This window comes from Malaya genurostris, chromosome 2 (genome assembly GCF_030247185.1).
Source record: "Malaya genurostris strain Urasoe2022 chromosome 2, Malgen_1.1, whole genome shotgun sequence".
In the NCBI taxonomy this organism is placed as follows: domain Eukaryota; kingdom Metazoa; phylum Arthropoda; class Insecta; order Diptera; family Culicidae; genus Malaya; species Malaya genurostris.
In genome coordinates, this window is record NC_080571.1 from 252,334,470 (window position 1) to 252,358,843 (window position 24,374).

The 24,374-nt window shown below is 37.7% G+C and overlaps 1 protein-coding gene across 11 annotated transcripts in view; it reads left to right on the forward strand.

Annotated features, from left to right (window-relative positions):
* The window catches only part of LOC131429493 (tyrosine-protein phosphatase Lar), a 415,517-nt gene that overhangs the window by 283,164 nt on the left and 107,979 nt on the right, over nt 1–24,374 (forward strand). For all 11 annotated transcript variants that reach the window (XM_058593632.1, XM_058593642.1, XM_058593640.1 and 8 more), the window contains 3 exons: nt 11,656–12,042; nt 12,105–12,238; nt 12,414–12,564. In XM_058593632.1, the coding sequence (XP_058449615.1) occupies nt 11,656–12,042; nt 12,105–12,238; nt 12,414–12,564 (672 nt within the window). The remainder of the gene's footprint in view (nt 1–11,655; nt 12,043–12,104; nt 12,239–12,413; nt 12,565–24,374) is intronic.

Genomic DNA, 24,374 nt, shown 5'->3' on the forward strand with positions numbered 1-24,374 from the left:
TGCTCCTGGTTCCCAGGAACCCGGATATCCTAAATGAGTTCCGACATCGAGGCATTTATACACGGATTTCACGTATTTTTGTAATCTTATCTAAGAATTGCTATATGAAATCAAGTGCTATGCTGAGTTGTTATGTTTATATATTTCAGGGGGCATCCGTTATGTACGTAACATAAAATTTTGAATTTTTCTACCACTCCTTTCCCCCTTTGTCGAGCATTTCTCAATCTTTTCACCATGTATTGTCACGTATTTTTGAAACCTCTCCCCCCTAAACGCGTGACGTACTTTATGTATGTTCCCTTATATACTTCACTTTCTTATCTTCAGTTTGAAAATTATTATGTACTTCAGGCCTATTGCGAGGAGCACGCAATACCAAATTTTGTGTTATGTATGCAATGTAATTAAATGCAATCAAAATTAGTGAAAGCAGTAGTAAATTTCAGGTAATAAAAATATAAGGAGTGTAATGAAAATGTAACAAAAACAATAAATTTTGAAATTGAACATGTAATCAATTCGGTCTGCGTGCCCCTCGGCCTCAGGCGATGTAAATATGTATAAGTGAGATGTCCTGCAACAGTTGGCAGCGTTGTGTATTCTACATATGTTTCATTTTGGTACGGCCTTTCTCAAATAGCTGGTTTGGAAAAGTTTCAAATTAGTAAATGACATTTATGGTGGAAAACACAAGTGTCGGAACATTCTACGGAAATCCGGATTAACGGGAACCAGAAGAACCTACTACAGCAATATACACGGCCATCGAAAAGTGGATAAATTTCTGAATTTACCCGTACTGAAAAAATTCAAATCGGATGGAATTTGCCTTAGTTACAAGCATTTTTATTTGTGGGTGCCCGGGTACCCATTCGGGTGTTTACGTAATAAAAAAAATTTGAGCCCCCCCATTCGACCCCCCTTACTGTAAAATGAAAAGTCAAAGCATGAGAAGTTATGGTCCAACTAGTTCTTGGAATTGACCGAATTGCAGAATCTTAGTTTAAACCTAACTCAGAAATTTCTTATTTTGAAATTCGAAAAGGTACCCGGGTACCCATTCGAGTGCATAAGGGTTAAAAATTGCATTTTTAATGTCATCCCGATCGGTCGTTTCTCGTACACAATCCTGTAATTCTTTTTGTCATACGTTAAACGTAAGTATTTTACTTGAGCAGACCATGTCAATTCTTAGCCATTCAATTTATTAACGTGACTATTGTTTGGTTCAAGAAAAGAATCTCTGGGCTCATGAGGAATAATGATTAAGTGCGTTTTTGCTACATTCGGTGCAATTTTCCATTTTGACAAATAATCACTGAAAATATTAAAGCTTCTTTGTAATTTACTACAGATCACTACCCAGAGTTTGTTTTTATCATGTTCATGACGAAATCCAAACTGCTCTGGCAAAAAAATTGAAATCATATTTATATAAGACATTTTTCTCAACAAGATATTTTTTCAAAAAGTTTAGTTATAGAAAAAAGTAAACTGATTGGTCGATAATTTGATGTTTGTGCTAGTTTTTAGGGGGGGATTGAAAATTCCATCATTATCGGGAGCATTCATGCTCTAAAGTTCTCTAATGACTGACTTAATTTCATCAATATTCGTCTCAATATTGTCGTCTTGTAACAGTACTTGAGTCGAAATATGATTATATTTCAGTGAGATTTCGCTTTCAATAGGACTCACAACGTTCAAACTAAAATTGTGGACACTTTCGAACTGCTGAGCAAGTTTTTGAGCTTTTTCGCCGTTTGTAAGAGGTAGTTGATTTACTTCCTTGACAGCAGGAATTGGGTTCTGAGGTAAGGTCAAATTCAGAAAATTTACCAAATTCGTTTTTGCTCCAAATCGATCAAACGATTCACGACAATTAGCTCTGTGTTTATCCGACCATCAGAACTTTGATAGTATAATGTATCGAAAGTTTCCCGAAATTGCTTTTGCCATACATTTTAAAACATTCTACTAGGGAAGCGGATAAAGCAGAATAAAATATGAGCTATCCGCAACTGCCATTCCATGCAGCAGAGAGCACGGATAGTGTTGGCAGTTAGCAGTGCACGTAGCATGTTCATCGGAGCCTCGATGCACAACCGATGGTGATGGTGATGGTGATGATGATGATGATGATGGTGACATCCACACCCTTGTTTAATATATGCATTAGATTGATTCACTCTGCCAGCTGAGCCTCTCAACTTACCATGCACCACCCATCCATCAGATGACGGTGTCGAAGAGAACGTCAAGTCAAGAAATCAATAATGTTGCTACAACGCCCCTATCAGTCGAGCATAACAGTCCCCTCTAATCCACGGTCACATCTCTAACCACCAACGCCCCCGTACCTTCCTATACGACCCTCCCCCCTTACACATAAAGAACCGATGACAGGAACGATGTGGACAGGTGCGCTTTTGTTGCATGATTAAGATATGCGGATCAGTTGGATGAAACGCTCCCGGTTTGGCTCCCAGTGACGATCATTCACGAGTTACCGCCGTATGTTGACTGATGTTGTGCATACGTAGGTTGAGTAGTCACATTAAATAGCTTTACAACCTGTGCCGGTGGGACCTTGTCAGCCGCAAGGAAGACTTGTTGGCACATTCAACATACGACTTATTGCTTCCTTATCAGAAATTGCAGCCCCAGCTCATCTTTTGTGCAGATCCGTACTGTGAACCGGCCAGGGAAATAGACGTTGTATTCTCTTATTCTTGACAATGTGCTTACATCTATGTATATTTCTAGCAGACCAGCTCTGGCGGCAGTCAATCTCTTTTATATGTGTGCAGCAGTCAGAACGGGAATCATTCGTATGGTTTTGTTAAAAGCCATGCTTCTGAACGCACTGAATTATTTAGCACCCTTCCAGCAATGGAATCGTTTATTGCTTTCAATCCAGACAGTGCCGTGTTCAACAACTGTCAATTGTGCAGCTCGATCAGTTTATTGCTCTACTGTCGGTCGGCTATCTAGCGCTTATTGTTGCTATTCTAAACATACTCGAATAATTCTATTTCATTCAACGGTTCAATTACTGCATGCTGATAGCAACTAGGTTCACGTTTGGTAGCTTCCAAGGTGTCATTATAGGTATTTCCTAGGGGACATGATTGGTTCAAGCATTAATAATATATTCTAAATGTACATTTTGTGTACCAGTCAAGATTGATATTTTCGAGGTGATTTAAGGTAACCCAAAAGTTATTTATACATTTTGCTCTTGTATATCAGTAAAGAATTACTTAGACACCTTCGAATCATCTGTGTAAAATGAATTATTTTTCCAAGAACTGTAACCCTCCATTTTCTTGCATTTCATGTCACCCTAACACTAGTTATATCAATAAACTACGGTTCAACTCACTGACGCTGAAAACATTATAATTCCAAACCTAGTTTGTTCTCCTACATTCTGGATCGTAATCATTGTGTATTATAATGTTCGTTTCAAACCATTCGAGATGCTACCAGCAAGCTTCGCCTACAATGTTCATTATTTTCAGGTTTAATTAGATTTTCACGAAGCTTAGACTACCTTTCTGGTACATATCTCAGCGAGCCGTACAAGTTTGCCTACTGATGATGTTACCGAAACGATTGAAGCGTTGATTGCTTAATGCAGTCAATGAATTTCATCTAATTATCCAAACCTCTGAACACTTCTGAAAAAAATAAAACTTCGAAATCAATTTAGATGCGATAATAATGCTCAACTCATTTGGTAGAAGGTAATTATTAGAAGGCTTCAGCTTGCTCGTTTCAGTTTTCCGCTATTTTTCTTCACTTACTTACTCGTTCTTGAGTACACTGGAACCGCAATTTACGCACAAAGTCGGGACGCGTAAATCAAATTTCGCGTTGCTATGACACATCGGTGCATAAGTACCCAAGCTCAGTTCGGTTTCACAACTCATCCAAGTCAGTCGATAAAACAAAACCGCTTACGTTCGGGACAGAAGAAACCAAGTACAGTATTGTGTAGTGAACAATAGAACGACCTCGAAATGAGTGAACCAAACGAACAAAAGCTACCGCCGACACGAAAGAATACAATTGTTGTTGACTTCAGGCAGTGCAAAATTCGACCTTCGATACGAGAACTTGAAAGTTTGCTTAAGGAGCAAATGCATCTTGACATTAAACGTGTGCATTTACTTCAATGTAATAAGATAAATAATGTTGTTTACATCCACTTTTATAAAAAGTTGGATGCAATTCAATTCGCAAGAGACAATAACATTGTGCACTATGTGGAGCACGAGAACATTAAGTACAACACTCCAGTATATATGGAAGATAGTGCTATAGAAGTGCGTGTGCATGATCTTCCCTCAAGCGTCACCGATTCTTATATTACCAAAACTATGTCCCAATACGGAGCGATTCTCTCTATCGAAAAAGAAAAGTGGAAGAATTTTTTCCCCGGTATTCTAAATGGCGTACGTTTATTACGCATACACTTGGAGAGGCCTATACCTTCTTATGTGATTTTCGGTCAAGATACAAGAATTCCGTGCAAATCACTTGTTACCTGTGACAATCAGATGGCCACATGTCAATATTGCCAAAAAGCTGTTCACTACGGTAAGCCATGTGATAAACTGGACAAGGAGACAACTACACCAAACTGGGGACGGGTATAGCGTGATGGGTAAGTCGATGCCCTTTCACACAGCCCGCTTGGGTTCGATTCCCATCCGGCGCATAGGGTCAGAAATTTTTTCTGGCCCGAAGAGGCGAATGAGTTTAAGGTTAAAAACCTCCATAATCGAAACAAAAAAAACTACACCAAAGGACAACGATGCTTCCTTCACACAAACCCCAAGCAACCTCAGTACACCTGTGACAGCCACCAACAACAATGAAGCATTCACTTCAACGATTCCATCATCATCCCCTATAGAACAAAGTACATCAGCTGCAGTAAACAACTAACCCTCCAACCAACCAGCAATTGCAACCAATATACAACAAGGTGCATCTACAGCAACTAGCAACGAAAAGAAGACGGAAATCGACAACAATACCATCGATGCGGCAATGGATGACGAGACGAACCACGAACGAAGAGCAGGAGGGAAATGGAAGCTTCTCTTCCCCTAGAAAAAGTGTGACAACGAGATCCAACTAAAAAAATTATTTAAAAAATCGGCTCAATCGGCCACGTAAAGCTTGTACGTATATAGGCCTGAATAAAAAATATCTTTTAAATAAAAGTACCCAAGCTGTTGGACAGATGGCGTCACTAATTGAAAATCCCTATAGCGTTCAATAGAGACATCTTTTTGATGTCATCTGTAAAAACATCATGACTTTCGGTTAAACAGTATTTTTAGTTGATGTGCTTTCAGTTCGGATTTGCCTGTGTTGATGAAACACTGTTTTTTATAAAAAAAAAACCTGTTTTAATCCACCTAGTGATATAACGATGTCTTTCTCATTAACATTTAATGAGAAATCGATGCAAGCTCCGATAGAGTTTTTGACAATTCTTTTTCAAAACCGGAACCCGAAGACCGTCACAGTCGTAAAAAGTTTCTACGACCATTAAATAGTTAAGCCTACAAATTCAAATAGTTATAAAATATGCTTTGAAATTTTCGTACTTCTCTGTGTCATAAATTTTATGATAATTAGGCATTTTGACCGACATATGAAAAGTTCAGCGAAAATACTATTCCATTCAAATGTTGATTATAGAGACCAGTGCTTTAAAACTTCATTCAATTCAATTGAAATCGAATGTGTCCACACACTGACGTTCACTCTTCAAACTTCACATTCTAACACACAACCTTCGCTGTCGCACCGAATGAGCATCATTCCGTCCTTCATTCGTTTCTCTTTATACCGAAGCTCAGTTTAACCACCGTCAGTTTATCTCTTGAATTTACAAAATCTCTCATACAATTCAATGAGAGAGCGGCCTTCAAGCGAGGTTTATGTAAACATTCGAATAGGTTCAAGATAATGGATGAAAGGTAAAACAGTCATGATAACTGAAATATCAATTACAAAAGAAACATAAATTAATCTTTCTTTCAGTTTTTATGTCTAATATTTCGAAACACATCTCAATACATTCCAAACAATCGAAATTATCGATTTTAATTTGCTGATGATAATTGAAAACTCAAATGAGAATCGCTACCCTCTATTTATCATTACGGTCGGAGAGAGTTTTATGTTATCGAGTTTATGTTTATGCCTATTCATTCGCACTTGCTCACTACCCACAGTGAAGACAAGGAAGACAATGAAGCAAGTAGACTACTTTGCACTACAAACTGAGCAAGCAAACCTTCAAGTGACTAGGTACGGTTATTCAATTGACGACGAATTCTGGGAGCTTCGGCAACAAAAGTAAAATTAATGAGAAGGAATATGCTGACAGTCAACGGCTTTCATTTTCATTTAATAATAATCGATTGAAATGAAGTTTTACTGCAGATATGATAGAGACAAAGACTTTGTTTGAATTAAAGCTGGCTGATTCACCTCTCAGGCACCTTTTCGATTGAGACAACTAAACAAAAACGAAAACCTGTGCTCCTGTTACTGTTGTAAAGGCAATTCAAGTAAAATGAGGAGTAATATTTTTCAAATAGCATCATAAACCATTTTTTGTGATCGGATTTTTTTTATTTATTTTTTATTATTATTTATATAATCATTTGTAATTACAGCACTACAGAACCAGCTGCTGAAATTTCTCGCGAAGCATATCCGATCAGATGCACATAACAAAATCATAACACAAGTATTTCGACAGTTGATATGTATAACAATTTGTGTTATTTTGAGATATTTAACAAATGAAAACAGTTGAAAGTTAAAACTTATGATAACAATATAATAACAAAATCAGTAATGATGTTTTATTTTCATTTGCAAGACTCATTATAAAGTTCATTGATTGAAAAAATTAGTTGTTCCGTTACTTCATATCGAAATATAATTATCAGAATTTCAAAAAACAAAAAGAAAAAACCACATCACTAAATAAATTATTTATGTAATAAAAAACTCATTCAACAATTTTTTATTGGAACGATGTTAAAAGTTGGCTGTGATATAGTTTTTCTGTGTTAAATTTGCTATCTAATTTATGACAACTATTGTTATAAATTCCTGCTTTCGGCCTTCTGTAGTTATATCTAATTCCATAATAATTGTAATACAAACGTTTCAAAATCTGTTACGATTTTGTTTCCGCTAGAGTCTTTTCTGTTATGATTTTTGTTATTTTAACAACTTACCAGCCAAAAATCTTTCAAAATTTGTTACAAATTATTTCTGAAATAAATTACTCCAGTTGTTATAATTCTGTTATTACCATCTGATCGGGTAATATTCCAATGCATGCCTTTTCAACTAAACTTCAATCCATTGAAATTCTTTGATCCTCTCTGCCACACTATCGTAAAGTGACTATGATTTTATTCAACCGCGACATCGATGACGCAGCACCGTGATCGACCAAACCAAACACCGGAAAGAGCCATTTGTGCCTGCTCCGGTGTTGTGGTCTCTTCAAAACGATTAGAAACACGTGCTGATGTGTGCTTGGTGCCGATAAATTCGGTTGTGTTCTGATAACGGTGTAAGTTTTCGCTCTCTTTTCGTTGTTCAATACACGCTATACGAAATTGAACAAAGCGCACTGCGTGTGCTTCGTTCGCGAAGGCGGTGGTGCTCCCTACTTCCATACCAGCACATACCGATGCGTACCGGTTTTGCATAGTCATTTTGTATGACGGTTTGAATATTTTGTCACTCATCACTCTCTAATTTCAGAATCGGAAGTCGAATCTGGATGAAACTGCACAGTATAAAAAGAACTCCAGCGTAACAACACGCTACTTGTCATAAAACCATGAAGAATTTACGGTGTTTTTAGTTTTCATGACATTATTATAATTTTACTTTTCACTTATTTGCGGAACTGAAAGTCGGATCGAAAAGAAAAATTGTATGAAACCATAAAATTATTCAATGTATTCATTCTTAGTTGGTTTGTTGTAAAGTTGCCATAACTAAGTTCAGTTTTTGCAAAAATTATTCCTTTCCACGTTTAGTGTGTTAAACGCTTAAGGGGCGGGTAGGGTCTAACACTTTTGAAAAATCATTTATTATTTTCTTTATATTTTCTTATACTAAAACATTTCCAGAATATTCTGTGAAATTTTCAAGCCTATTGGAACGAAACTCTGGAAATTATGGACCTTTATCTATGGCTATCTCATTCTGCGAAGAAGCAAGAGCTCGTCGCATCAGGCCCAAGATTTCTACTTCGATTGACTTGAAAACTTGTCAAAACATTCTTGAAAAGTTTCATTATAATAAATTATAAAAGAAAAAAAAATTATTTTTTGAAAATTTTTAGACCCTATGGGCTCACTGGAGTAATTAATTGTTACCATTAATTTCATAGACGAAAAACTTTCAACGCATTTTCCTCGAAAGCAGGTTTTAAAAATCCGTGTCCATCGTCATTCAAAAACTACTGCACCAATTTTTTTCAATTTTGCACAAATTTTCTAAATATAAAAAACCAGACCCCAACGTTTTCCTTTTCGTTGTTTGTTACTTTGGGGAGGTTTAACAGCTACAAAATGGCGAATGTTTTCGTGAAAATTCGTAGTTTTCACTTTAAACAACCACCAAAAATTTAAAAAAAAATGAAAAAAATCAAACAGAAACGTTGGGGTCTAGAAAAACTTCTTCTCTAACTCTGCTGCGTTCATTTGTTCACTTTTGATAAGTCTGCGATGAGATATAGTGGACACCGCAAATCACCGATAGTTCTGGAGAATATTCGCCCGGAGGGGGGGGGGGGGGGTTTAAGCATTCCATGAGGTGTCGAAGTGAGTTCCACTAGAGTTTTTGATCATTATTTACGGCACTTCCAGAACCCAACCCAACCCAACTTTAAAGATTTTTTTGGTGTCATCATCTTTTATTATGGTTTAAATTTTAAAAACGCATCACCCTGTAATTCCAGAATCGAAAACTGAAATCGGATGAAATTCACCAATGTTGTATTAGACCATAAATCTTCCAGTTTGAATTTTTGTTTATGAAATTAGTTTTGGTTTTCTTTGAGAGAACGATAAAGCTCCTCTATTCCCGATACTTTCGGATACCGGAATTCGGAAATCGGTTCAATTCAGTCAGTTAAATTCATTTAAGAGATTGTAAACGATTTCATTTGATTCAATTTTTTTCAAAAATCAGTGCAGCCATCTTTAAGAAACTATAGTGCGTTCCAAATAAAATTTTTTAGGTATCTTCCGGGTTCGAGAACCGAATACCGGTTAAACCGAAATAAGTTTGTTTGGCCATCGACTATCAAAATCCAACCCGATTAATTAGTGTGAAATTCACATTTTTACTCAAATCAACCCGTATCTCCTAAACCGGAAGTCGGATCTGATTTAAAACAAAAAGAAGTTTTCATGGCGTCTTGAGACCTTCCATTTGAACCTTAGATGGAGGAAAATGGTTCAACCGTCTACGAGAAAAATGAATGACATTTTTTTTAAATTGCGTTACACATATCGTCCTGTAGTTCCGGAACCAGAAGTCAGATTCAAATGAAATTCATCAACTTTGTATGGGAGGATAGGACCTTTCATATGAATCTAACTTTGTAGAAATCGGTTAAGCTGTTAAGCGGTTAAGGTTTCCGAGAAAATTGAGTGAAATTATTTCTCACACACACATTTGCTGTTCTCGACAAACTGATTCATTCGAATGGGTGTAAGAAGTTATGTTCTTCCAGCAGTTATTGCTGTAAGCAGTTTAAATCAAATATAAATATAAAATTGTTTTGTATTCGACAATACTGCCATCTTTCTAATACATATGTCATATTAGAACGTTTATGTTGCCAAAAACGAACCGTGCCAAAATCGAAACGCCATGAAAAAAAGTGCTGTACACATTCTTTTAAGTGTTAAGTTTTTCGTACAACAGTATTAAAAATCGTGTTTTACTTTGCTTCCAAACATCGCTGAGGACAAAACTCCTTCTACTGGAATAGGTAGAAAAGTCCCTTACACAAAAATATCAATATTTTCGTCAAAAATTAACAGGTTATAAAAATCTATGTGTTGTTGGATAGCTATCACCGTGCGGAATCTAAGTTTCAAAACATATTTTATTCATAAGCTCAGTTGTGACAAATATTGTCAAAAAACTTAAAATTTTGACATAAATCGAAAAGTAAAAATCTGAGGCCGACAAGGAGACCGTCCATTTGCGACTAATTTAATCGAAATCGGTCCAGTCTCTCGTTGAAACGATATGAATTATTAAAAGTGGACGGTCGTTCTTGGAATATTAATGAATATTCTTTTTCAGATTTCCTGAATTGTATATAAATAACAATAAAAAGCTGTAGTTTCTACTGATATTAAACGCTTCGGTGAAATTTTAGATTCAATTGGAGTTTCAGTTTCGCCCGGGTTGGCGGATAAATGCCAAGGGTGCTACTCTAACAAGCCACTTGTGTCGCTATTCTGCTGAAACAGAAGGTTAAATTCCACAAAACAAAGTAATATCCAGACTTTGTTTATTTTAGAATTTCAGTTTCGTAATATTCCATTTTTTAAGTGATCCTGAATTCGGCGTTTCAAAAACCTCGTAATGACTTCACGACTCACCGTTTTTTACTGAAGCTGTAGTTTTTCGATGAACACGTGTGTTGAAAAAAAAATGTCCCAAATCATGTCCTTACCTGTGATGGAAACTTCTTTCGATTGCATTTAATGTGACCGAGTGAACAAAAATTCCAGTGGACAGCTACTTGTGAAGTTTGTTCCTGCTATCCAGGATGAAAAATAGCACTCTAATCGACTCAAGTTTCAGTTCCAGTTATACACCTACTCGCTGAGGCGTGTGTGTACATCTAGAGTTCTTTGCCCACATCTCTGGTAATCTACTAGCCAGTTCTCTTCTTTTGCACAACCGTTCCCCGTTCCTAATCGTTGTGGTAAAACATAAAGCGAAATCCATTATTCGCAGAACCAGTTGCACTCACCAAGGAAACAGGTGTAATTCTGTATGATGAACAAAGGAACAGCACCCACCCGAGAGATGACTATTCCAACCGTATGACTTTAGAACCAGCTAACTTCCGAATGGGAAAAGCTTTTCGTGTGTGTTTTCTCAGAATGCTTTTTTTTTGTCTTGCCTGCCGTTGCACAAACAACGCAACAGCGCTAGCTTGCGGATAAACGTTTTTGTAACAAACTTTTTCTACACCAAACATACATTTGAAAAGTTCGTTTCCACCTGCTCTCTAAGCGAGCGAACATTTGCAAGGATGCGTTGGAGAGTGAGGTGAAAGAACTGAGTGTTCCGCACGCTTTTTTTCCACTGGGCTGTGCATCATCGTCACACCTCACGGAATAACGAATACATCAAGAACTAACTAAGTCATCCGGTTGTTGGAGCAAAAATTGTACTGCATTTATGTACTTCTGTGGGATGATTTACAATGGAGTGGTTCAGTAATTAAGTAGAAATGCGGGACGAGGATTCAACTAGACTATTAGATGCGAACTAACTCTAATCAGTTATGTTTTTGTCAAGCATTAATTCCATTTAATTTTCGTCGTCCCACAGGTAGTCTACAGATAGATAACAGCGAAGAGAGTGACATGGGTCGTTACGAGTGTGTTGCCGAGAATTCCGTCGGAACCGAGCACACGAAACAGACGAGCCTGTACGTAAAAGTTCGTCGTGTTCCGCCAACCTTTTCCCGGCCACCGGAGCCCATCTACGAGGTTATGCTGGGGGGCAACCTCACGCTGACCTGTGTTGCTGTTGGATCTCCGATGCCGTACGTCAAGTGGCGGCAAGGAATCGACCACGATCTGACACCGGAGAACGATGTCCCCGTCGGACGAAACATTCTGGAACTGAGTGATATAAGGCACAGTGCCAATTACACCTGTGTCGCGTCCTCAACTCTCGGGGTCATAGAAGCAGCAACGCTGGTGAAGGTGCAATGTAAGTAATTTATTTGCTATGGGATACGGTGGGATTAATGACGGCGAACTGGTCATTTGTAGCACTGCCAGCAGCACCAACTGACGTCACGATATCGGAGGTAACCGCTACTCAAGTTCGACTGGAATGGTCGTACAAGGGACCGGAGGATTTGCAGTACTACGTTATCCAGTATAAACCGAAGAATGCTAATCAGGTGGGTGTTTTATGGCAAAAGTCGAAACATGGAACGTGTTTATTTTCCACCCTCCTACGGAGCCAGCGAAAGCTACAGAAGGGCGCGAAAAGATGAAATTAATCCTCAATAATTGACAGTATTATTAATGGCATTTTTTCTCGTTTATTTTTTTCTTCTTTCTTTTTGTCCACAGGCGTTCAGTGAAATCAGTGGCATTATTACCATGTTCTATGTCGTGCGGACGCTAAGTCCGTACACCGAATATGAGTTTTATGTGATCGCTGTGAACAATATCGGTAGAGGGCCGCCTTCGCTGCCTGCCACGTGTACCACCGGGGAGACAGGTATATTTTATTGAATCCAGAACCCAATTTCACCGCCTTTCCTATGTCTGTGTCTTTCCTGGCAAATTACCACTCCGTCAGTGAAACAATAAACGCACACACACCAAACCCACCACCACCCGATCCCGATTGTAGCGTCCCATTTCCGTTACGACATCAAACTCAGGAATATCGGTTTCTGCCGCTTGATGTTCCACCACCAGAGCACTCAAATCGCCACAACACCCTCCATTAGCACACATCGCATCCGTTCCGGTAACACAATAAAACTGAAAGGCTTCACACAGGCAGACACCGGTGATCCAATGACAGGGCACCACCGGAAATAAACAGAGCAACAGTGTAGCAGACCACGCACCAAAAAGGCAGAAAAATAATGACCCGTAAAACCCATCCCGGTTTCTGTTCGCGAGCATCGATATAATTGATTTTATTACACGGGCAAAATCTATACATCACTATTTAGACCGAGCAAATCGCCTTATGAGAAGGGTTCAGGGAAAGGGGACCGATTGGCTCGAGAAAAGCTAACAAATTTAGTGTTGCTCCTTTCCAAGCACCAGCACCCAGCACGGAGGCCTGTAGAGGAAAAGATTTTCGATCTGTTTGAACAAGAATGCATTAATCGAGTTTTGCTGGACAGCAGAGGTTGATGTCGGTGGTGAAAACGTGTTTGGAAAGTGAACGGGTTTTTTGGAAAATCGACTGTAAATTATTTGTTTTATCGTGATTGATGATCGGTTTCGCTGGGATTTGCCTTCTGGAATGTTCAATGTTCGTGCTGTCTAGTTAAGGGATGACGACGGATTCGAACCAAATATTTCACTAAAGTAGTCACTAAAACAAAAGACAACACTTTTAGTAAACTTACTGGTTTGCTAATAAAATTCGCGCGTTTGATTAATTGCGTTTCAAAATGATACTTTTCTTTTAATTCTGAAACAATTTTCCTTAAACCAAATTTGAAGGACCGATTTATACAAGTATGAAGCTCAGTTTACATACATTGGATCATACAGTCGTATCCGGCACCTTTTTTACATTTTAATCAATTTTCTAAGCATTAAAGACTGTCCCAGAAAGTATGCACGCACTTTGATTTCGCTGTAAATAATTCACAAGTGTTAGATATTCAAATTTTTTTCGTTATACTGATAATATTAGACTACAACAACAGAATATTATTCTCAACATTTGCTACTTAGTCATTGTAGACTAGCTGGCGCACCTTCTTGCGAACGTTCCTCATTAAATTCCGTACAGACTTCTAGGCGACAAGTTTTGACACTTTTTCCCAATCTTTTTCGAACTGTTGAATGGTTTCGGCTGCCGAGACATGTTTCCTAAGATGTGCCTTCGTTAATGCCCAAAATTCCTCAATTGGTCGAAGATGTGAGCAATTCATGGATTCATGTCTTTTGGGACGAAAGTGACATTTTTGGTAGTATATCATTCTACCGTTGATTTCGAGTAGTGGCAAGAAGCAAGATCTGGTCAGAAGACAACAGGATTCTTGTGGCTTCGAATCATGGGTAGAAGTCGTTTTTGTAAACATTCCTTGATGTATATTTCGCTGTTCATTGAAGCAATGGTGATGAAGAGTTTCGAAATCTTACCGCAGCTACAAATTGCTTGCCAGACCATAGCTTTCTTACCAAATTTTTCGACTTCAATCGATGTCTCGGACTGGTTTAACATCTGCCCTTCTCGCACCGTATAATATTGTGGTCCCTGCAAGGATTTGTAATCGAGTTTCACGTATGTTTCGTCGTCCATGATTATGCTGTTCAAATTTCCAGCAAGAATCGTATTGTAATGCTTTCGAACCCTCGGCCTGATCGATGCTTCTTGTTTCGAATTACGTTTTGGTTGTTTCTGCTTCTTATAGGTTCGAAGATTCAAACGTTCTTTAGCACGAAGAACATTTGACTTCGAAGTGCCCACTTTTTTGGTCACATCCCGAACTGAAACCTCCTTCTTTTGCTCGAACGTTTATCCAACTGAGGGTTAGCAGGACCTTTTTTTCGACCCGTTTTCGGTTTATCCTTAAAGGTGTTATCCTCACCGAACTTCCTGATTGCATTTCGCACGACTTTTTCACTTACTCCTTCCATTTTTGCTATCTTTCTCAGTGACAGTCCGCGTTCTGTGCACCATTTGTACACAATTTTTCGACGTTGTTCTGCTGAAAGTCGACGCATTTCGAAACAAACTAATGAAAACGAATAAACAACTGCACAAGTGGTTAGAGAAGAGTGTAAACAACAGAACGCAGCCATAACAATTGACAGATTCTGAACCATTGCGAAATGGCAACGGTTTTTGGTTGCGACCATAATTTCTGGGACAGTCTTTATATTGCATTCTTGCACTACGCGTGAGCTGATCTCATCGACAACATTATCCAAACCAATCTAAGACTCAATTATTGGATGGTACCCCTAAAGTATGGTCGCCAAGTGCTCTTCTAAGGGGTCCCAATTTGTAGATTTGGGATTACGGTATGTGTTAATATCAAATGAAACGTTACAATAATCCAAAAATATATTCCAATGATCAATTAAGGAAGCTTATCTGTTCACACGAACCTAATAACCAACCAGTTTAAAACTGTATTATTCAGAAGAAATAAAATACAGATTAATTTAGCAACCCTGTTTCGCACGGCATATTTCGAAACGACACCCATACTAGTATAAAGATGTGTTCTACAGCACTATTTTTATTTTCGCATTGCGTGAGAGCGTTGCCTGTCGTAATTGAATGCGTTAGTGAAAAAAAAATAAACTCCTGATGATGATCTGATGACTTGACTGCATCTCGGGCGGAATCAGGTGCATTTGGAACTCACAATAAATTCCGACTCAAATTCCGGACAACTTAACTGAGAAGTGCTCCTATGGCGACTGACAACTTCCACTGGCAGATTTTTTTGTGTGGTTTTGCTATGTGTCCGGCTGCGACTTTTCTGTTGCACAATTCTGCTGTTCGGCTCTCGCTTCATTCCAAAAAACGTGAGGTCTTCGATGTTGCTCTTCCCCGTATATCTCGCTTCGGTAACCATTGCTCAGAGAATGATGGAAAATGGTGGAATGTTAATCTTTTATTCCGATGCAGTTGTAAAGCGGCAAATATTTTGTTCTCTTACACAGAACGCGTGCTCATTGGCTGGTGCTGACATGGGTCAAATCAGACAGGTTTTTCTAGATAATTGATGTAGGAGAGACCGGGGCTAAACCGAACACTTTTTTGGAGTTAAAAAAAACACACCCATTGAATTTGGAATCAAACAATTTTGCTGTTAATCCAATCTAAGATACTTTTTTTTATACATATAATTGTGCATTATTAGCCATCATAACCTAAGCTACATAATTTGGCTGCATAAATAAATTACGACCTTTTGAGTTTACTCCAGCCATTAGAATCTGTGCAGACTTCTGTGCAACCGATTTAGCTGCGTTTGTCCAAGATTTTCGAAATTTTTCTATAGTTGTTGCTGAGAGAGTTCTCTCTTCATGAGAGCCCAATACAACTCGATAGCAACTCTGGGCAGCAGGGGATGGGTATAGCGTGATGGGTTAGTCGATGCCTTTCACGCAACCCACCTGGGATTTTCTGGCCCGAAGAGGCGAATGACCTTAAGCTGTTAAAACCCCTATAATTGAAACAAAAAAAATCTGGGTAGTTAGGTAGATTCACTTCTTTCGGTACAACACGGACTCCATCCTCTTTATACCATTCCGGAACATCTTTGGTGTAGTGACAAGATGCCAAATCAGGCCAGAATAGCGTGAGAGCGTCAAGGCTGCGTGCCAATGGTAACAATCGATTCTTCAGGCATTCTTTCAGGTATGTTTCCTTGTTTACCGTTCCGGTAGTGATGAAGCTTTGACTTGCGCGATCACAGCTACATATTGCCTGCCAAACCAAATATTGTTGGGAAACTTGGTATTTTCTTCGTCCTGAATTGCTCTTCTGTGCCGGTTCGTTGTATGGCAGTATAGAAAGGCATTCTGGGAAACTGTTTAAAATCTTCTAGCACAAAAATTTCATCGTCCATTATTATGCAGGAAAACTTCGTCATATGTTCGCGATACCACTTTCGAGCCCGGGTTTTATCTGTCACATTCGGTTTATCATTACGGTTCGGTACAGTTTTCACCTTGAACGACTTGATACCTAACCGGTACTCGTAAGTATGTGTGAATGTTAGAGAAATTTGTATATTTATAACCACAGTACGTACCGAAAAATCTAGTCTCTTCTGCAATATTTGGTTCACCTTTGCGACCGCGCACATTTGATTTACGCACTTGCTCTTCTTTCAACACCATCTCCAATCTGCAAGCTTGATTTTACACAATGAACAGACATACGTTTATCAGTCTGTGACCCAAATTTTCTGTACTGTTGTGTTGCTGTGTTTTTACCCAAATTTTCTGTACTGTTGTGTTGCTGTGTTAAGAGTCTTTATTGAAGACTATTCGATTGTTTCGCCACATATAATGAAAGCGTTTTACTAAAATTTGTGGTAAATCTAGTTTTAATAAATGATATAAATAGAATAGAAATATAGATATCAATATTTAGGTATATTTCAAGAATACATTTTGAATTTCAAGTCAAAAATTATGTCTCCGTTTTAGCTCCACTTTTTTTGTCTCCAGACAGCCTTTGCGCAGTACAGAAATCAAATATACCCAAGCAATCAGAAAATAGAGGAAAAAAACAGGAACGCCAAACTGAGTTCACTCAGTGTCGCTTAGCTAACTTACGTCTACTCGATCAGATGCACATAACAAAAACATAACACAAGTATTTCAACAGTTGATATGTATAACAATTTGTGTTATTTTGAGATATTTAACAAATGAAAACAGCTGAAAGTTAAAACTTATGATAACAATATAATAACAAAATCAGTGATGATGTTTTGTTTTCGTTTGCAAAACTTATGATAACAGAAGCAACAGAAGCTTTATATCGAAATATAATGATCAGAATTAAAAAAAACTGAAACAAGAAACCAGATTACTAAATAAGTTATTCATTTAATAAAAAAAAATCATTCAACAATTTTGGATTGAATGAAACGATGCTAAAATGCTGTGATATAGTTTTTCTGTGTTAAATTTGCTATCTAATTTATTACTAATTTATTAATTTGTTATAAATTTCTGCTTTCGGACTTCTGTAGTTATATCAAATTCAATAATAATTGTGATACAAACGTTCCAAAATCTGTTAAGATTTTGTTCCCGCTAGAGTCTTTTCTGTTATGATTTTTGTTATTTTAACAGCTTACCAACCAAAAATATTTCCAAATTTGTTACAAAATATTTCTGAAATAATTACTCCAGTTGTTATAATTCTGTTATTTCCATCTGATCGGGTATCTATCACATGAAAATGCGTTTACAAAGCCAATCTATAGTTCGAAATAATTGCTGGTTTATAAGATATTGAGGCTGTCCGATTTAGCTTCGGTCTTCCCTACAATCCATCTCCAGAACTTATCATTCAGCAACTAGAAGACCTCAAATACATTAGCTCGTCGAACCTTGCAAGATTTTCTTGAAACATTAAAATCCCATGAGATGCAAAGAATCTAAAGGAAATACTCTTTTTATGTGTCCTTTTACGACATGGAACAGGAAACCAGTGGATCAATTCTTGACTGAAATGATTGAACCAGATGTCACACTGCTCTTCAAACCACAACTACAAATAACCTGCCAAACCGTAAACTTTCTAAATCACTTTAACCTTTTTTTGGGCTTGAACCTTCGACCTTGCCACGTTGTAATGTAGTATAATATTCAAGACCAGGAATATTCTTGAAGTCAGCTTTGACATTTGTTCGTACAACTTAGGCGTTTTTCTTTTAAATTGATTTCCTACTTCCGGTACTGTTTGGTGTTTTCGTTGCCTTAAACGACATATATCGTGCCGCTTTACCCACTTTTTAAACGAAAAAAATACGACGTTTTGACCATTTCCGTCACATCTTCGCTGGAAAGGTTCGGGCTTCGCTTAATCACAGTTTTAGCACTGCACATTCCGCTGTAATTTTAGATTGTCGTTTCGTTGCGACATAGACGGATTTTGCCTACTTCTGTGCATTTTCTTTTTCCTGCCCTTGGCATCATTAATTGCTTTTAGGGCAGAAAACCGTATGTCAAAACATTTATTCCCACAATGACCTTGTGTTAGCGTTTTTGGTTAAATTTTTAAATTGACAAATTAGAAATATATTGCTTATAAACCATGGCTAGACAACACAGGTGGTGCCATCTTGTGCAGAGCGGAAGAAGCTTTCTTCTTGTGGACTAAATTACTTCAACAACAAAAACGTACTTAATCCACCTAGCAGTGAGATGATACCTTTTTTTATCAATCCGCATGTGTTTTTTGCATGAATATTCTTCGGTGTTCCGTCGTTTTAAGTGGCAATTTGAGATTTTAATCACTCATTACTCTGTAATGTCGAAACTGCAAATCGGATCGAATTTGAATCTAAAAGTGTAACAATCGATTAAACATTCCATGATATGTCGAAGTAATTTCCACTTTAGAGTTTGGGGTAATTTAAGGTACTTACAGAGCTTGTATTCAGGAACCAGCATAACACAAACCGATTCGTATGGCCATATGACGAACAAATTGCAATATTTTTGAGTCCAACTTTAAAGCTTTTCGGGATTGTCATCTTCTATACCGCCTTGAATTTTAAAAATTCATCATCCTACGATTCCAGAATCGGAAGTCAGAATTGGATAAAATAAGATTTATTTCAATTTGAACTTTTGTTTCTGAAATTCGATTTAGCTTTTTTGAGAAAACGATTGAGCTTTGACAACCGATTCGATACTGGAACAGGAATTCGAAAATCGGTGTAGCCGAAGTCAGCCAAATTCACCTGAGTAGCTGTATAGTTTACATTTGTTTACGTGCGGAATCTAAGTCTGAAAATATATTCTGTTTTCAAGATCAATTGTGACAGATACTGTCAAAAAACTGAAAATTTTGACATAAAACTTCGTATAACTCAAAAAGTAAACATCCGATCTCAAAACCATTCAATAGCATTTTGGGTGACGGAGAGACCTTTCATTTGCGACCAGTTTGATCAAAATCGGTCCAGCCATCTCTGAAATCTCGACCTCTTAGTTGACAACACACATACACACATGGACATTTGCTGAGTTCGTCGAGCTGAATCGATTGATATATGACATTCGGAAAATTTTTCTAAAGTTTGAGCGAATTCTATACCTATTTTTTATATTTATAAAAAAAGGTAAAAAGTCATATTTAAAACCCTAATATAACTTTCCAACTAGCAGTCAGCTAGTTTCAAGTTTTGCGGAAAACAAAGTGCGTTTTGGCTTAATTTGGAGCGTTTCAAGCAGAACGATTTGCAAACATGACTGATTTAGCTTGAATTTGAAACAATCCGTTGGGTTGACCAAAGAATCGTTTAAAACTTACAGCAAATGCTACAATACTAATAGGAACTATCTAAAGTATAGACCACAATAAGCATCCATCTTAAGCAGATTTTCTGCAAACAGCGGAATTACATGAGCCCTAAATAAGAATCGATATGATTAATTATTGGACCAAAATATCCTACACTGATCGGAAATACAGTCCGTTTACGCCCCATTGGTCAAATTTCAACGCACATTAGTCTTCGGACACGTTCTGATCATCACTCTTCGGTTGGACCAAGTACCAAGATGAGCATCGCTCGGGCGAAGGCAATAATTTTTGCGTTTTGCTTACTTAAATATAACTCATTTTCAGGCCCAATTATTCAATGTACCTGCCATTCATCTTCATTAATTGCGAATAGCCGGAAGACCTGCTGCTGGCGAGCGGAAAGTTCTACAAACCCAAGGTAGAAGCAGCTCACACGTCTTGTGCCACAGCTGGCAACAGGCTGTGCTGGTAAGATTACCGGTTTGAAAGGCGTTAAATTGCCCTGTTCTGCTTAAACGAAACAAATCGATATGGACGGAACTCATGCGGTGCCTTTATATGTTTGCGAATGCGGAAAAAAGGAAGAGATGCGTGAAATCAATGTGAAAAAATAATAATGAAACTAATTGGAATTCATTCCGGACGCATGGAACTGATGTCTGTCGGAAGCTGCAATGTTGAATGAATGGGAGTAATGTTCCAACTAACGATCTCCAACGGGCACGGTAATTTTTTGAATGGAACGCGAACGTTGTGTAAAAGTCCGGAAAATATGGTTGTGCTGTGGAACATGACGTGCCAGTATTCGCTTCCCCTTCCCCCTCAGCTGGCGAATGCGTTATTTCCATGCACATGAAAAGCAACACTCAGATTTCCTAACGCTGTTAATACATACATGTATAGATTCGTAACAGATTTGTTCAATCGACACGTTCTCGTCCATCTTTTTCTAGATACTGGCATATGACAGGTTATTTTTCAACTGTATTGATAACAATCTATCACAATTGACAGAGAACATCCACTTTCGAAATAAAGCTTGAGTCATTCAATATCAGGACGCAAACAACCGGACTTATTTCGGATGTTGTTGTACTCTCAATGAAGGCCATAGATGTCACTTTGAATGAAAAATATTAAACACCACTCATAATATTTTGAACACTCTGTTGGCGACCATCTTGTTCTGCCATCACGTCATCTCTGTCGCATGGCGAGTCACCTTTCCATTCTTCATTAAGTTTGAAAACTACCCAATATTTCTCAATTGGGTGGAATCGCGGCCAGTTGGATGAATTGATGTCCATTCCGATGCAGTCTACCCCTGTAGCACTTTTCGGATGTAATGACAGTTAGCCAAATCCGACCAAAACGCAACAGGGTTCATTGTGAGCTTTAAGGTGAAATGTAGTCCCAAAAAATGCGCGCATAATTTTAACCGTTTCAGTTGAACGAATCTTCGCTCAAAGCATAACAGGCAAAACCGACACATAGAAACCAGGAATATTGTCTGTGATCGAGCGCAGTGGGCTTTCTACCATACGTTTTGTTGGCTTGTGAAAAAAAGACTCATATGATTCGTAATGGATTTGTGAATATTGCACAATTTTATTATATCCTAATTCAATATTTATTGTTATTGATTACTATTACTATGAACCATTAGTATTTATAATTGACTAACATGCTAACAACGTATATATCTGAGTTTAGTAGCAATTATAGATTATACTTCTAAAAACGATTGAAATTGCAAATATGCCAGTACCAAATAGTAATTCACCACATGAGAGAAAATCTGTTGGAATAACTGGACATTCACTAGACAACGAAAATGATTGTACCAAATAAATACACTTTCCATTAATGTATATAGTTTTAAATTATGATTCTGGCACCAACGTTATGTGTTTCAATGTTCTAAATGAACGATAATTATGGCTTGTACTAGTTTCATTCAGTAGCCTGTTTAGCTTAAATGGCTACAATCTGAAGTAATATCTATTATATGATATTACATAACAAAGCATTATTGCTACAGCAGTATCAATGCATTGAGCTATATAGAGTGGGACATTACTAGCATTATAAACGTCAGTTACCATAGGAAATGAACGATTTCGTATAATATTCATTTTATTGTATTCAACTCGTAGTTATTTCAAGACAAAACCTAATGTTGCCTAAATTCATGTAATTTTTTTACATGTAATTTTTGCTCACGATATAACACCACCGAACCCACTGTGCATTTTTCACACCACGACCAAACGAAACAGTGGCGCACAAACAATATAGAAATAGAAAAATGGAAATTTCATGAAATTCACTTAAATTTTTTTTCAAATTGTGGATATTTCAACTGAAGTCTAAAAATTTTGAGTTGTCTTTTTAGATTCTTTGTAAAATTTTACTTCAAGCACTATTTTGCAGATCTAAAACCATCCACGTGGAACGGAACCGTAACCGTTTGTATATTTCAAAAACCAACAAAAGCTCGGCAAAGAAAAAAATTCAAAATTCCAAGAATACTTCGTTGTGCAAAATTCAATTACAAAAACTTAAGTGTTTTTGATTTTTCGAAATTTTGTTTTTGAGTAATTGGTCAAAAAAGCAACACGTGCACCCCGCTACATTTCACCTCAAGGTTCCAAAGGGTGATTTTCTAAGAGCTATAGGATTTGATTTTCAAAAAAAGCACTCAAAATTAGAGAAATTTGAAATGAAAAAAAAGCTATTGGAATCGACAGAACGATCAATATAATTTAATGTTTGAAGATGATTTCATGCAAAGGTCCAATTTTGACACACGCTCCTTGGCCCAAGAAATAGTCCAAAGGCGTTAAATTACACGAAATTAACATCACAGGCGGACAATTGACGGGCCCGGAACGTGAGATAAACTATTCACCGAAGGCGGCTCTCAATTTGGAGATTGTTTCGCGTGCCGTGTGGGATGTGGCACCATCTTGTTGAAACCACATGTCAACCATGTCCAATTCTTCCAGATGCGGCAATTTTGCTTGTTGACGTGGGCCATTCAACCAGAAATGAGCTCCGTTGATTATCCTTGTAGCGTGTGGATCTTCATTCAACTTTTCCAGCGGCCATTCTTGATTAGATTATACCCCATACTGAACAAGTTTCACAATGATACAAAACACGATTCATGCGTGATCTGTCAAAAACAGTGATGCCGAAATAATATCAGCAAAAAAATCACCCTTTACTTACAGGCCTAGGAAAACAGCCATTCTTTGGAAACGCAGAAGCAGTTTTGTTCACTATTACTAGACGAATTTTCAGGAAAAAAAAATTGTTAAGAAAAACGTAAACTGATATTTCACTTTTAAATTTAAACTGCTTTTTCGTTTTGCAACAATAGCTGGTTTCCTAAAGTACGGAAGAATGCGCTTTTCCAGGCACTCCGGCTTGTACATTTGGGAATCCATAGTCTTGCTTGTCACGAAAAGCTGGGTTTTTGTCAACATCAGCAAATACCCTAGATCATAAATTTATCGGTAAAAACTTTCGCTTGGGAAGCTGTCCATAGTCCATGTTCACGTACCTTCTGTGGATCATATGGTTTCTTCCTTTCAATGTGCATTTTTCGGGCTCATCTTTTAGCTACAAGATTCGGCTTCGGTGTCCTGTTTGGTTGCTTCTCGCAGGCAAAGCCTTCTGACGGTGCTTGGGCTGGCATTGAATTTCTTGGAAATATCTTAATTCGACCGCCCAGGGTTTGCTCTAATCGTTCTCAACACCATCAAATGCAGCTTTCGGTTTTTAGTTCGTAGTGGAAATCCTACTCATTAAATAGTATGCCACTTGCGGAAATGTTCGAAACAAAATGAATCATGAGAAATTTTTAGCACTGAAAGAAGAAACATTTCAAAACAACCTGCTGTCAAAACAGTCCAGATCCGCTCATTTTTTTGGAAATGACTGAACTAATTTCAGCAAGCCTACGCTCATTTGGAAGCTACTCATGTTTGAAGAGCAAATGGATGTCACTTCTAGTTCCGAATATGTAATGGCATAAGTGACGTAACCGACAAAACGCATTTTTTTCTTTCCATTCAATTTTCTCGGAGATGACAAAACCGATTCCAACAAGCTTCGGCTCGTTACCAGCTACTATTGGTTCATTGAACAAGTTCGAAGATCAAATGGCTGTCACTTCCGATACCGGAGATATAATTTTAGAAATGACGTAACCGACAAATCACACTTCTTGCGGTTTTTTGTAAACTACCCGACCCAATCTGAATGAATTTGTGTTAAAAATCAGCCCAAATTCGTGTCAGAAATTATCTCTATAG